This window comes from Abrus precatorius, unplaced genomic scaffold (genome assembly GCF_003935025.1).
Source record: "Abrus precatorius isolate BTA unplaced genomic scaffold, Abrus_2018 Scaffold11, whole genome shotgun sequence".
Lineage (NCBI taxonomy): Eukaryota > Viridiplantae > Streptophyta > Magnoliopsida > Fabales > Fabaceae > Abrus > Abrus precatorius.
The window spans coordinates 20,083,071-20,098,127 of NW_020874303.1; the positions used below are offsets into that span (position 1 = coordinate 20,083,071).

Here is a 15,057-nt window from a genome sequence, read left to right on the forward strand (position 1 = left end):
TTTGAAGCGAGAGTTACAGACAGAAAAATTCGTCTATAAATATTGTTCTTTTGACCAACTTTTCATCTGGCGATTTACAGACGGATTTTTTCGTCTGTAACTAGACTTGACGAATTTATAGATAGAAAAATCTGTCTGTAAATAAACCTTTAAAATGCACCGTTTCATTAAACCATTTATAGACAAATTTTTTTGTTTGTAATGTGTGAAATCCTTAAAACTGCTTGCTCTCTCTCTAGGAACTTCAGTTTTTTTGGCTTTTGCGAGTAATTAAAACATCCTTTTGAAAGATAATTTACATCATTGTGTTCCTGGTACGATACTTTAACTTTTAATAGATTTAATTTTTTTTTATTTTTGATGTATTTTAGAGACTTAAAATTTCTAAGAGAGAATTGTAGAATTGGAGATTGTATGACTGGAAGAAGGGCGTAGATGTCCTTCTCCGAACCTAATTATTGTGTGCTGTAAGATTGTTTGTATTTGCAGAGTTTGTAGAATATGCCTGTTGTGAAGTTATAAAAGGATGTGCTTTAGAACGGTTTAGGATTGTAATATGTATGTTTTTGATGCATTGATTAATAAATTGTTACATAATATATAGATTATGTGTAAAGAAAATTTAGATTTTTATATTAAGTACGTGTAAACAAATGTAAGAAAATATTCATATATTAAGAGATATTCTGCCAAAATTTACATTAGAGATTTGTTGTATTAAGTATAAACAAATATAAGAAAATATTCATATATTAGAGGAGATTTTGCCGAAATTTATATTAAAAATTTGTTATATCAAGTGTAAATAAATATAAGAAAATATTCATATATTAGAATTGATTATATAAAATGATGAAGAAATTAAAGGTGTTAATCACAAAATATAAGTTGGGTGGTTAAAATGAAGAAAAACATAAAAAATTATTTGTTACGATAAAGTTACTAGAACCTATCAAATTAAAAACAAAGTTTTACTGTGTTACAATGCAATTAATTATTTTTTATGAAAGTGAATGCTAAACCTTAAATAAACAACATGAAAAAAAAAGTAAAAGTGACATAAATAAGAATGTTAAAATGAATGAGTGGACATACGAGTAAAAATATAATATAAAATGACAGTATACAAAATAATACGTGAGTAATACCTATAATAAAAAAACTTATCTAAAATAATTTGGTTACATATAAAAAAAACTTTTAGATACACCGTTAAGAAAAGTGAATTGCATGACTCATAGTTTAGAAAAAAGAGATTAAGAGAGACTTAAAAGAATATTAGACAAAATTATTAAAATTATTAAAATCTTTTGATTAATCATATTTTTAAAAATTTAATTTTTGACTTAACACAACACTGTCATGTGATTTATATAATTGACAATTTTTTTTAATTAAGTGGATAAATATCTAAATTTTATAAACTAAAATGATTGATTTTTAATAATTTTAAAATTAAATTGATAAATATCTATAATTTCAAAGGTTAAAGTGATTACTTTCATATTTTGAGACTAAAATTATGTATTATTTTATATTTAATTGTTAGTCTTTCGATTCTTCCCCCAGGCCTCTTTGTTGTGCGTAAGATTACCACGTTCAATTGTTCCCAATGTCGTTGACACCGTTTCATGAAATACTTATAGTATCTCTGTCTGGTTGAGAGTCAAAAGTATTATCGTGCCATAGTTTGGACGTTCAGTCTCAGACATTTGTTCTGAAATTCCAACCTTCAAAGTTCAATCTCACCTGATTTTATCCAAACAATTAATGATTTAAATAATAACTATGTTTCACACGGGATGATTACCCCTCCATGGATGTGAAAGCCGTGCAGTGTTTTACATCATCCTTATATTGAGGGTGACATAAAAGTTGCCGGTAATCTTGTTTATCAATGGAACCCAAAGTATCATCTACCCCAAGAAGGAACCCAAACTTGGCGGTCATGTCTATTGACTTTTAAAATTTTGATCATAGAATCAAAGAAAACAGATATATAGCAACGGAAATGCAACATGTAAATCTTTCCTCTTACACAAAATTGATCACAAAATCCAAGCTCATCGAACTTGAACTTATTTTTACAAGTTTTAAAACACTTGAGGATCGTGAAATAACCTGTCACCTATACAAGGATATGGTATCGTGGGACCTTCAAATTGAAGTTCACAAAAAGACAATTCAATGTTTTGGCTCGACAATCAAAAACAGAAAACCTATATTAGCACAAAAAGCTTTACAAACTTTACTCGTAGGTGACACTTTGCATGCACTAAACACTTAAGTAAAAACAGATCGATTCTTCTATCACTTGTCAGCTGTAGCAGCAGATTAAATCTAAATGATTACATATTTAGGTCAGCACGAGGATTCAAGATTCTTAAGTTGAAGCACTATTCTTGGTAGCTCCCTTTTCTCTTGTAGATGTCAATGACTACTTTCAATAACTAGTGAATTCACATTGACTCAAGCTCAGTGATACTGGTATGGCAGTATCCATATTTCCTTAATGCATTCTCACCCAGACCCAGTGTGTGGTTACGCTGAATTATTCATCAGAAGTAGCAACATCATGAAGTGAAGTCTGTCATATTTCATCCTTCAGACAATATTGATGGGAAAAATAAATCCTGCAAAAGTAAAAAGTATGAGCTGATAATTGAGTACATCCCATTTGCAGGGTTAAATTCATTTACCAGTAACCACAGGAACATGAAATAAAACTAGATTGTACACTTTCATCCCAACTTCTCAAGAATGATGGTACAAATTAACCTGGGCAAGCGTCAAATTTGCACTACCAACAAGTATAGAAGTGCTTCTTGACCATCACAGTTGTATTATCAAAAGAAAATGAAGCCATAAAATGTTGACAAAAATCAAAGACAAACTGACACAGGAAATATCCGATCATTCCAACTACTTATAATTATATCAACTGCTATGCCACACCAATCTTTTAACCACACAAACCTTGATAACTAAGTTGCCACATCCCCCATTTAACACACCAACACATAATCATGCAAGTTTAAAATGGATGGCATGCCACCAAGAACTACGTTTGAAAACTCATAAGAGATCATTATTTCAGTGAACTTTCAGCCATAATGTTTGCTTCTGTATCAGAATAATTTATACTGTTGATAACCTGGTGAATAACAAGAAAGTGCAACTAACCATCATGAAAGGTAAATCATTTCATCTAAACATGTTATGTTGGCAATAAAAATGTAAATTTACTGTCTTTTTTATAGACAGCGAATATAACAAGGTAAAAATAAATGAGAAACAAAGAATATCAAAAACTGTGATCAAAGATATCTACATAAAAGAAACTGAAAATACATTTGCAATTTATAATATTGACAAACAATTTAAAGTTTTAAACTAAATTGTATTGCCACTTATTGTATGGCACAGGGTTAATTATCATCAAGTAGCATATTGGGGTATCGGGGCTACTTCACACATTATCGTTACATGAATACACAAGATTGCAGTATGCCGTATTTGACATCTATGTACAGCACAGGAGCCAAGCCTGAGAAGTCTGTATTTTATACCACACAATTGTTTGTAGTCACCTCAGGAAAGAAGAAGCAACACTAAAGGGCCTCAAAATAGGAGCTATGCAATCCATCAATTTTATAGCACATTTGCAATCTCTGTGAATTGGGCACTTCAATATTCTTGACCAAACACTTGGGGAAAAGATACAAGGAATCTTCTCCATAGGTTCATGACTGGAAATACAACAAAATACAAACGGTCAAGGATAAGTATTACAAAGTAAAGCACACAGTATCACAAGAATGCAGGATAGAAGTTATGGACCAGAAAATTACCATATTTGGCATTCATTTGGCAGAAGGCATGCGCTGCAGAGATGACATCCAGCTACTTGATGGTCCAATTTTACTGCCTTGCCCATGTCCAGAGTTGGAGGCTTCAGCAGAGAAGGCTGGCTTCAAGGAGTTCCTTTTTGAAGCACCAGCAGGGGAATATGAAGTAGAGGGCATATTTGCTTCACCAAAAATCTGCAAAAAAATAATAAAATTGAATAATGCTAGGTAAACAATGACCTATTCAATTTTAGAAAATATAGGGTGCAATTGTAGAACTGTGACTTCAGTGTTGCATTACAGCCACAGCAAGAAAACTGAAAATTTTCAAGATAACTTACATTTTTGTCAAGTGGATTCTCAGAACTTAAATTTCTACTGACTGGTGATTTAAACTGAATTTTAACACCAGAACCAGTAGCATCGCCTGTTCCAAAGCGCTCTTTAACATGCCCTGAATATGCATTATGACTTGCCAATCAGGAAATAAAATTAACATTTATTTAAGTAGAAAAATAAATGCTACTTCATCTATCTTCAAAGACTTCCTAAATTAAGGGTGATACACTGAAAAGGATTCTACCGTGCTGGTTACCAAAACAAATTATTTATATCCCCTTCACGTTGATTTTTTTTATTCTTTTTCGCATCCTACATAAGTATATTTCTTGACAGGAAACACCTAAACATGATATTACTTATTTAAGATGCACCAACCTTGATGGTTGTCAATATCCATTGGCATTGCACGACTGTTACTTGCTCCTGGAACTGGCTGTGATACAACAAAATTAAATATTGTCATGAGCATAGGAAGATTCATGTTGCAAAACAATCAGTAACCCCCCACTCAAAACATATATGAAGAATATGGCCCAAAAATCAAATGTACTTACAGATAAGGGAGGTTGCACTATATTCTTTTGTGATTGCTGGTACTTTAAAATGGTCCAATCAAAAACAAAATCAAATTCATAACCTGACATGCATCAAGATGAAGAGTGTTAGAATATGTGAAAAATATCTAATAGTATCTTATATTATATCTTATCTTAGAATAATTTAGAGCATCTTAGATTATCTCTTGTGATTAGTTTCCATATTTCCTTATTATCTCCTAAGATTGGTTTCTATATCTCCATTACCGCATGATTTGTTTAATTATTTTCTCATATCAAATCAACTCAATATCAATCTCAGTATATTCAGTCTTTTTATCTCCTTTTCCTCCCCCTATACCTAAACCCTATGATTTGAACAAATTTCTTATATTTTTATTTTAAAGAAAAATAATCCCTTCCCCTTGATCTTTCAGAATGATATCTTGTTGAACTTGAATCCTAATGTTTTATTTAAAGACGCTTTTCCAAAAGCAAAACAACACAATTGGAATTTATTTAATTTCATATTATTCAAAATATGAAAAAAAGTTATCACCTTCTCGAGCAAATAAGTCCCTAAAGAGGCGCTTCAAGAATCCATAATCTGGTCGCTGATCAAATGTCAAAGAGTGGCAGTAATGGAAGTACGAAGCAAACTCTACTGGATGTGATTTGCATAGTACCTTGGAAAATAACAAAGAAGTAAGTACATCATTCTGTTTTTTTTTTTTTTTGTGGGGGGGGGGGGGGAGAGGGGGAGGGAGAATCTTCACAAGATTGATAAATGTCCAAACACTTACCTCAATAGGAGTTGATAATTTCTTCTGACATATTTTATCATACTTTTGTTTCTTTGTAGCAGCCTTTAAACCCTGCCAAGGAAGGCTAAACCCAAACATAACCATTTAAATATTAGAACATTTCATTATATCATCTCATTAAATAAAGATTGCAGAAAAAATACTTATAGAGGAAAAGCAGGTAGCAGAATGTTATACCTTCCTCTGAGGAAGTACAGAAGTACATATCCTAGTGATTCCAAATCATCCCGTCGACTTTGCTCTACAAAAAATATAGCAAATGAAAAACAATGAAATTTATTCTGGCTTAATGGGTTAATATCTTCTTCTAACTTACCAATTCCAAGGTGAGTATTGCAACTTGCATAACAATGAAATTTATTCTGGCTTAATGGGTTAATATCTTCTTCTAACTTACCAATTCCAAGGTGAGTATTGCAACTTGCATAACGTGCAGTCCCCGTTAAGTTTTTGTTCTCCCTGTGTGTCTCAATCATTAGCAATATTCCAGGGTACTTGCAGGGGATCAGAAAGATGATACATAAAAAGTAAAGGAATCTTCTATACAAAAATATTAGAACATATTCCTGATAGCTGATTAAGAAATTGGTCAGAATATGAAAATAGTTCGAAATTAGAAAAGTGAAAATTACAAGATATATACACTGAAATAAAAAAAAAAAAGAACTAACTTGATTCTAAAGAAGTACCTGTAAGGGATGTGGCGATTGGTTGTGGAATCCCGATATCGTTTAGCAAGCCCAAAATCAATTATGTAAACCTGACAAGAACAGCAAAATTACGGATATATGGAACCTTAATAAATACCAACAAATAGTTTAAGGACAACTACAACATACTATAAATAAAGGGAAAGAGCAATAACAAGATTGAAGATGGTTACCTGGTTGGCCTTACGACCAAGTCCCATGAGAAAGTTATCGGGCTTAATATCCCTATGTAAAAATCCTTTAGAATGCACATATTCTATTCTAGTTATCTGTCCAAAAGAAGAAAAAAAGAACGAGTTAATACTTAATATCAATTGTAGGACTAAAAGAGAAAAGTGAAGTATGACAAGAAGGATAAGGGAGGGTGTTCAGTTCAGCGCAACATATAGAAAGTCGATAAAGTAAATTTGCAGGCAACGTGATATTTAAATTACATTAGAAAACTGGTAATTCATTCGATACACTTATGATATAAGCATCCACTTTGGTGAATATCCGTGGAAGCACCAACATAAATTTACCCTCAAAAGCAAAGTGGGGTGGTTTACCCCGGCTTACCATTTGATCAGCCAACATTAATACAGTCTTCAATGAAAACTTCCTTCCACAATACACAAAAAGATCCTCAAGACTCGGCCCAAGCAAGTCAAGAACAAGCACGTTATCCTCCCCGTCCACGCCAGACCATTTTATGCTCGGAATGCCACCTGCATTGCAAAAGTTTCACAATATTCAAAATCTTATAATTCACCAACCTCCAGACACCCTCCACCTCCCTATACCAATAACACACACAAAAGAAAGCACAATGAAAAAGCTAAATATTGCAAAATGCATACTTCCTCCTTGAAGAATATAGTAGAGCTTTGCCTCATAAAGCAGTTGCGGATGCTTTGTTTTACTGTTCTCCTGAAAAACCCGAGAGAGAGAGAGAGAGAAAGTCAGTATTATAAAAACGTAAAGTTCAATTTCGGTGGATTAAGAACACAGCTGGCAACAATCTAAACAAGAAGTGTCAATTCATGCATAATACGTAAACTCGCACATGCAACTTCAATCAGACAATCGCAGAGCGTTAGCGAAATAGCACAGAATCAGAAGCAAACATGAAAATCCCAAGCAAATAGCAATACACAGAGACTTACGATCTTGACGGCAACGATCTCGAAGGTATCAATATGCGTAGCTGCAGCAGAACGGGAATTCAAGGACGAACGATCAGAACATAAAAACCTATAATTAGCGGTTAATACGAAATAGATATCAGAAGAAAGACCGAGAAAAGTCACCGAGGTAGATTTCGCCGAAGGATCCACTTCCGATCTTGCGACCGAGCTTGAACTTGGCGCCAACGATGCGTTCCATGTTTGGAAGGTTCGAGAAGCAAGTGAGAGTAGGATTAAGGAATTTAGCGCAGCATGAAAGCAAAGAGAGTGGTTGCTGATTTTGAACACTGAATCGGAAGAGAAATCAAAGGCGCACACACAACAGAGAGAAGAGAAGAGAAGAGAAGAGAAGAGGATGAAGGGTCATATAGAGAAAATGCAGAAAGGAGGCGGGGGTATTTATGTCCTTTGAAGAGTTGTTAGTATGTTCACAAGACTGCCTAGGGGTGTAGCCTTTCTTTCTCTCGTCCCTGTTTGACTATTGTGTCATATGTGGGGTCAACGAACCTCTACCTTAGCATTACCACATCACTGCTTTTTTAATAAAATAATAATATTGGATTCGTTTATAATGGCACATTGCCACGGTGGAAACTCGAGAGAAACGTTTCGGTGAATTATTTCTTTTTAATATTTATCATTTTCTGATTTTTTTAATATTTTGTTTGCCAGTCCTTTTGATGATTTGCATATCACGACGGTTGTACTTCAACTGCTACTTTCATTGCGTAAAAATTAAAGGTATATAGTGTGATTATTTTTAATTTTTTAATAAGTTTAAAATTAAATATTTTATTATTTAAACAAAGCTAAATTAAAGTGATAATTTTTAAAAATTAAATTAATAATAAACATTTAAATTTCAAAATAAAAAATAAAAAATGAATATTCAGTATTAAAAAATTACATAATATTCTAAAGAAAAATACTAACTTTTAAAATAATATTTAAAATCACTTTCGTCTGATCAATTAATTAATTATTTCTCTTCGTGTCTATCAATTATATAATTGATGATTCATAATCGTCTTGCTTTTTCTCGTCAAAGCAATCACTTCTCAGGGAAACTTAATAAAAGAATAAACAAGAGACAATAAAATACCAGCCATGAGATAAATGCCACTTCTAGGGTGAAACAACACGCAAAAAACTAGTTTTAAATATGAGAGAGCTGTCCATCGCAAGATGAATTTGACAACGAGGGGAAAAAAAACATCACACGCTCAAGAGAATGAAATCCAATAGATAATTTCAGGGTGTTTGTAGTTCGGTTTAATTTAATTTCTATTTAAAAACATATTTTTAAAAATAATATTCGACTTGGTCTTGTTTAATTTGAATATAATATTAATTAGATCAAATTAAATTAATATTTTATATTTTAGCTTGAATTGATTTATTTAATTTATTTATAAATAAATAAACTTATGTTTTAATATTTTAGCAACTTATTCTATGACATTCGCGATCACACTCAATTATGGAGTTAAAAGTGTGTATTATTATTCAAGTTTCATATTAAAATTTTTGGAAAAAAATTAGAGACAGAAAAGTTTTAATGAATATATATACAAATCTAATATAATTTTCTCACCACAACAACATATATTATTTTGAATATATTAAAAATTTGGATAGTTATATATTAAAAGAAAATTTACAATTTTATTTATACAAAAATTGTACGAGAGGAATAGCAATTTTCTTCATGCAAACATTGTAAAATAGTAAAATTACATTGTAAATTCGTAAATATATGTAACTAGAATCACGTTAAATTTACATTTTTTTAATGTGTTTACAGGAACAAAGAATGAGAAAATTCTTCACCTCTTTTTATAACAATTAGTATTGGAGATAATGGTGTACAGTGAAACATTAATGAAGAGAAACAGTTAACAATGCAGTGTTTGAAGAAAAAAAGTCTTGCAGATTAATAGATTTTGCAATAAATGAAGGATCAGAAACTTACAATAAAGTGAAGGTATGTGAAATTTTAAATGAACAATAAGAATGTTGGGCTATTTATTATTCATCAAAGTTCTGAATTTTCTCACCACAACTTTTATCTATACAAAAATTTCATGAACATTTTCTTCCTTATTAGATAGAGAAAATATCAAATATCTTCTGATGGTTCCAAAACATTAAGGTTCAGTTAATTTCTCTAGTAGTCCAGTAAAACAGAATAAAATAAAATCAACTATGACCACTAGTTATGAGATATGTTACATAGTCTCGATTCCTGTAAGATTAATTTTAATGGTTTCCAACGTGAAACCAATAAAATCCTAAATGTATTTACTTTTTAATTCCAATTCGTTATTTAAAAAATATTAGTAGGATATAATATTACTCTAAATCCATGGATCTGTATTTTATTTACTTTATATTTAGACCATAATTGATTTTTTATAAAAGAAAATATTATTCAGATTAAAAGAATACACCTACGTGGTTGGACTCCTCTTCTCGCAAAAAAATTATTTTCATATACACAACTCAAAAGTAATATATTTCGCGTAGAAAATCAAACACATATTACCTGAACCAATTATTTACTAACAGGCAAATTTAAATATATTAGTCTATTTAAAGTAATTTTTTTAAATTAATTTAGACTTAAGATTTATATAAGCTAATCTAATCTAACCCATTTTTAACAGTGAGAACGATGAAAAAAATTCGTTTAGTTTTAAGTTTAATAGTTTTTAAAATAATGAATGATGCAAAAATAATTTTCCGAGTTAAGAAATTATGATTTGAACTCTGGATATTAAAAATAACATCTGCAGAGAGCATAATATTTTTATTCTGTCACCGACTATTTATAAATAAATAAAAAAATTATTCATGCATATCAATTTGGCAAGACAAATTTTGTGATGGAGATGACGGGATCTAATTCTAAACATTGTATGCGCTTTCAAAAGGCATATAATCTTCGAAGCTTCGGATTTGATTTTTAATGGGACAGAACATATGACATGCACGGGAAGCACATAACTTCTCTGCACTCTGCAGGTAATTTAAAGAAGACAAAGTAATTTGGATTATAATTTGACTCATAAATAAATTTCTTAACTCTTTTTTGGTATGAGTTGAATCACACAATTTAGAGCCCGTAACCCCGTTGATATACGGAACAAACAATAGTTGACTCATGCCTTTATTAATTCATTTTAAATATGCTCCTCTAAAACAACTTTTTACACGATAATCCATATGATATAAGCAAAATTTAAAAATTATATCTCAACCATCAGCTTCTTTTCCTGGCTAAATTTGAAGTTTGACATTCATAAGTGGTTCCAAAACAGAAAAATCCTTGGTTCAATAATACAAGCGTCAGTTTCAACTAGCGCATTGCGACACATCATTCAAATACCACTAGACATTCAAGGCCACAAGTAAAGTCGAATGCAAAAAATAGGAGACTGGGTCTGAAAAATACATGCATTGATTATGAATAAATGACGTGCACAACCACTCTTAAATATAAACAAACAAATAAAAAAATATCTGTAGTCCCACCAATCATACATTGGTTTTATCAATCATACCTTAGTTTCATTGATCTTGCTCCGCGTAGCCCCAGCTTCTATCATGACTCTTCATCTCAGTGTTGTTTAACTCTTCAAATGCTTAAAAACAGCTCAAGTGCATATTTGCAATATCCACTTCCCAAAGGGAGTAATAAATAATGTTTGGGTACCTATAAAACATTAAGGAACCAGCTAACTATAGGCACACCATTTTGGCAATGATTTCAAAAAATGGCTCTAATACTGACCAATAAACTCCCACGCCAAACTATTTGATAAATCCTAAACCTTACTCGATTTAAATTTATATTTTTAATTGGATTTTTTGTTTTTATAATTTAAACTAATTAATCTGGTAATCAAATATAAAAATGAATTTTTTTTTTCTTGAAAAGTAGAAGAATTCACCGTACAACAGTTTTATAATAGTAATTGAAGACGCAATTAGACCCAAATTTAATGGGTATTCATAAAAATAATATAAAATAAGTATTATTTTTATCTATGAAATAAAATCAAGTTGGCACATAACGCAGGGGTACTTGCTCTAGTTCAAGGGAGGCCAAGATCTTAACTGAGCCCAATCAGCAACTCGCACGAAAAACTCAGCGACTCGAGGGAGAGACGAAAGATGGAGAAGATGATCGCAGTGGGTGTGGTATGGGGCGCCACAAACGCTATGATGCACCGGGGTGCGCTTCTCTGGGAAGAAGCTCTGAAATCCTCTGCAAAGCCACATCCACACTCAACTCTCGCCCAAAAATTCCTCATTTCTCTGGGAAACTGGATGAAGCTTCTCTCCATATGGCAATATTCGATTCCTTTCCTCATCAACCTCTCCGCCTCCGCTACCTTCTTCTACATTCTCTCCGACGCCCCTCTTTCCCTCGCCGTTCCCGTCACCAATGCCACCACTTTCGCCGCTACCGCCATCTTCGCCATTCTCCTCGGCGAACACACCCACCTCCCCCGCGCTTTCTTCGGTACTGCACTTATCGTCCTCGGCCTTTGCTTATGCATCAATTCCTAGCCCTAGCTTTTCCCCAATCTCTATTTTTAAGTTTATTTTTTAAAATTTATTGTGTACTCTGGTTGGTGACGATTATGAGATTCCTATTCCATTCCATTACGTGCCTAGGGTTGATTCACTTTGCAAATTCCTCTATTTTGTTGCATAGCTTGATTTGCTTTGTTACTTGGCTGGCTGTGTGAAATTTTATTATTCCATAAATAAGATAATTCAGCGTTATTCAGTACATAGTGAGCAAGAATGGAATCACCAAGAATGTGACGAACATCAAACAAATGTGAAACTGACATGAAATTAGAAAAACGAAAAACACTTCAGCTTGTGTGCTATTATGCCATGCCTCCAGACCTTATGTTCTAGAACATTCTGGAGGCATGTGTCCGTTGAATCTCTTGGTGTCTGTGCAGTAGTCATAGATCATGTAATTCTTTTTCACCCAATTCAAGTGCTCCATCTGGGTGTGACTGAGCTGCTTGTATCTCGGAGATGTCCACCAATTTGCAGGGACATTGGAGGCACACTGATTAATGCTGATTGCTCCTTTCCACTTGCAAGCCCTTGCTCTGAATCGATGAAATCTGGCTTTGAATGGCGCATTGTGCCAGTCCGTCTTGACGAGCCCGCCTCTGGTTGCCCAGTTGTCCGCGTTCCACAGGCTGGTATAAACCCTCATTCCTTGCTTGTTTGGATATGCAATGCCATCTTGTTCATAGTTTCGAAAAACCCGAATTGGAAGACTATCAACATACCACCTGAGGTATGTTGATATAATGTAATGGATCATACAATTAGATTAGTATAGTTCTTTGTCATGGAACTGAGAAAATGAATAACCTTTTGTTGTGGTAGAATTTATCAACTTACACAATTTCTGTGGGATTCCAGTGAATGGTGTAATTGTGAAAATCAGCAGTTGGGTCAAACCAGAGGTAAAATTGTTGTTCTCTGCTTCCTTTTCCTTGTGTATATATGTTAGTATGGACAGTGTATGGTTGTCCTGTACTGTTGCCTAAGAATTCAAAATCTATCTCATCGTGCTGGCTTCCTGTAGAGGATAACTATACAAATATTGGGTAAGAAGCATTAGCACTTAATTCACTAATGGAAGTCTGATAGATTTGCTTGTTCCGAAGTGCATATTTGGGTTTTTATGAGATGTCTTAGGTCCAGTGAACTTACATAGTAGGCTGTAACTATTCCGGCAGAATTACCAGGTACCAGCTTGATTAGCATTTCAATGCTTCCAAATAAGAATGATCGCTTTGATTGAGCAGCTGATCCTGAAATCCAAAGACAACTCATGTTTCCAGTTTAGCTAATAACAGGTCAATGCATTTTTTTTATTATTTATGTTACAGCAGTTTGTATTATGTTAATTACAAGTCCTGTCTAAAGTGTTCTATGAACATATTAACGTTGATGCTCTGGTATTTAGACATAGAATGTTATCGGTTTAGACCATAGTATCATTCTCCCACTAATATTCAATCGCAACATATTGAAAATCCGATAAAATTGTTATTTTATTTATTATTTCCTATCTCTTGGATGCAAAATTTCTCCCACCTAAAGGACACGAGTCAATTGGAATAAAAATCGATGCATGTTAAGCATAAGTGTTTCACCTGAGGTTTTGTCCAACACAAGATGAAGGTCTTCACCCAGAATTGACGCATGTTGAACACCCCAAGTAAGGTACATGCTCTTGGAAAAGTTGGCATCCACTAGGACGAAATTAGGTACGATTGCACAAATTAGCAAACCTACCAACATTTTTTCAAATTTGGCCATGCTAACTCCTATGGCTATGAACAACCTGTTGTCTTTTGTTTGTCGTTCTATAAAGTTGAGAGCTTGGACGATTTATCTTTGGTTGGTGATGTCTTTATAGAAGTTCCAACGAACAATACGACATTCTTATGATGAACTCGGCGTGATTATCATGCATTAAATTGGTATGAAACTCTGAATATATATTGGCCTGTTCATATGATTTGTCATTTTGATATTATTATTTTTTAGAACGGGGAGCCTACAGAATTTATGTCAGGTTTCATAAATAAGTTGGCTCCCAATAGCGTACAAGTGTTTGAAATCTATTGCGATTCGTTTTGTGTTATTTTAAAAAATATATATATATTTTCCAGCTACCACTGGCTTGTCTATAATTTGAATAATTTTTTTTTCAGAATAAAACGTTATATTAAACTGATGTAATAAATCGGGAGCCAAAATAATTTGAAATACGGATGGTATTTTGATGCGTACGCGGGATTCATGAGAAGCTGGTGGGTGCTTTGTGAAACAAGCCTGAATGCCCGATGTACCTGGAACGCGGGGGAAGCATAATATCGTGTGCAAAAGTAGTAGAATGGGATCATAGCTATCAATATTCAGTAATGGGCTAAGGAGGAAAGATATCAGGAATTTTTTTGTTTTTGTTTTAAAGGAGCCAAGGAGTAACAGTGTCCCTTTGGGGGCGTGCATGTCTGATTTAGGATGATTAATGTTTGGCCTTATAAATTTATGACACATCAGTATATTAAGTTCTAACTAAATGATCAAAACAATCAATATTGATAATCGTGCAGTATACATCAATACCTCCCGATAATGAACATATATGGAAAGCCACATCAAATATTCTATTGGCACTAGTCTAGTTCAACCCTTGACAAATCAGAATTAGATACAACTATGCTTGGGATATCATAAATTTGGCACTCGGATTTAGAGGTTGGAAACCGCTACCGAAGGTATAAATTTGAACGTTGGTATAATTGTTCCATTCATCTTCAAAATCTCCATTAAACTGTTACAACATCCACCCATAATTTGTGCCAAGAGGAGTCCATATTTACCTGAAAAAGAAGCACCAAACCCAAAGCCTCTTTTCGCTGAAGTCATGGCGGCACAACCATCTGGAACCTGTACCTTGCCACCATCCACACTCTCTTCTACCATCACTCAAACTCACATCTATTGCACCATGACCCAGCCTGGTCGAATCCCCAACCCAACACCCACCGTTGTTGGTTACATACCACCATTTCTCA

At 33.2% G+C, this 15,057-nt stretch overlaps 3 protein-coding genes across 9 annotated transcripts; 1 reads left to right on the forward strand and 2 right to left on the reverse strand.

Annotated features, from left to right (window-relative positions):
* Nucleotides 1-1,947: 1,947 nt before the first annotated feature.
* Nucleotides 1,948-7,874, reverse strand: LOC113856241 (casein kinase 1-like protein 3). 7 transcript variants are annotated; one of them, XR_003502880.1, is made up of 16 exons: nucleotides 7,537-7,759; nucleotides 7,406-7,446; nucleotides 7,100-7,169; nucleotides 6,819-6,967; nucleotides 6,434-6,529; nucleotides 6,240-6,310; nucleotides 5,948-6,009; nucleotides 5,728-5,791; nucleotides 5,530-5,614; nucleotides 5,286-5,412; nucleotides 4,745-4,827; nucleotides 4,566-4,623; nucleotides 4,190-4,302; nucleotides 3,852-4,043; nucleotides 3,591-3,749; nucleotides 1,951-2,633 (listed from the first exon to the last, which is right to left on the reverse strand). XR_003502880.1 is itself a non-coding variant. In XM_027487979.1 (15 exons), the coding sequence occupies exons 4-14, from the start codon at nucleotides 6,834-6,836 to the stop codon at nucleotides 3,864-3,866; spliced, it is 957 nt and encodes a 318-aa protein (XP_027343780.1). In that variant the 5' UTR covers nucleotides 6,837-6,967; nucleotides 7,100-7,169; nucleotides 7,406-7,446; nucleotides 7,537-7,789; the 3' UTR covers nucleotides 1,948-3,749; nucleotides 3,852-3,863. The 7 variants fall into 7 exon arrangements, 3 of the variants coding, with proteins under 3 accessions (XP_027343780.1, XP_027343778.1, XP_027343779.1); XR_003502879.1 differs by having other exon boundaries at nucleotides 3,570-3,749; nucleotides 4,566-4,619; nucleotides 7,550-7,744; XR_003502877.1 differs by having other exon boundaries at nucleotides 1,953-2,633; nucleotides 7,550-7,852.
* Nucleotides 7,875-11,530: 3,656 nt separating this feature from the next.
* On the forward strand, nucleotides 11,531-12,032 carry LOC113856243 (transmembrane protein 234 homolog). Its single transcript, XM_027487982.1, has one exon. It carries the CDS (start codon nucleotides 11,603-11,605, stop codon nucleotides 11,999-12,001), a length of 399 nt encoding a protein of 132 aa, XP_027343783.1. The 5' UTR covers nucleotides 11,531-11,602; the 3' UTR covers nucleotides 12,002-12,032.
* Nucleotides 12,033-12,338: 306 nt separating this feature from the next.
* Nucleotides 12,339-13,792, reverse strand: LOC113856242 (probable xyloglucan endotransglucosylase/hydrolase protein 26). The gene is made up of 4 exons (XM_027487981.1): nucleotides 13,627-13,792; nucleotides 13,181-13,281; nucleotides 12,866-13,059; nucleotides 12,339-12,753 (listed from the first exon to the last, which is right to left on the reverse strand). The coding sequence occupies exons 1-4, from the start codon at nucleotides 13,790-13,792 to the stop codon at nucleotides 12,351-12,353; spliced, it is 864 nt and encodes a 287-aa protein (XP_027343782.1). The 3' UTR covers nucleotides 12,339-12,350.
* Nucleotides 13,793-15,057: the final 1,265 nt, after the last annotated feature.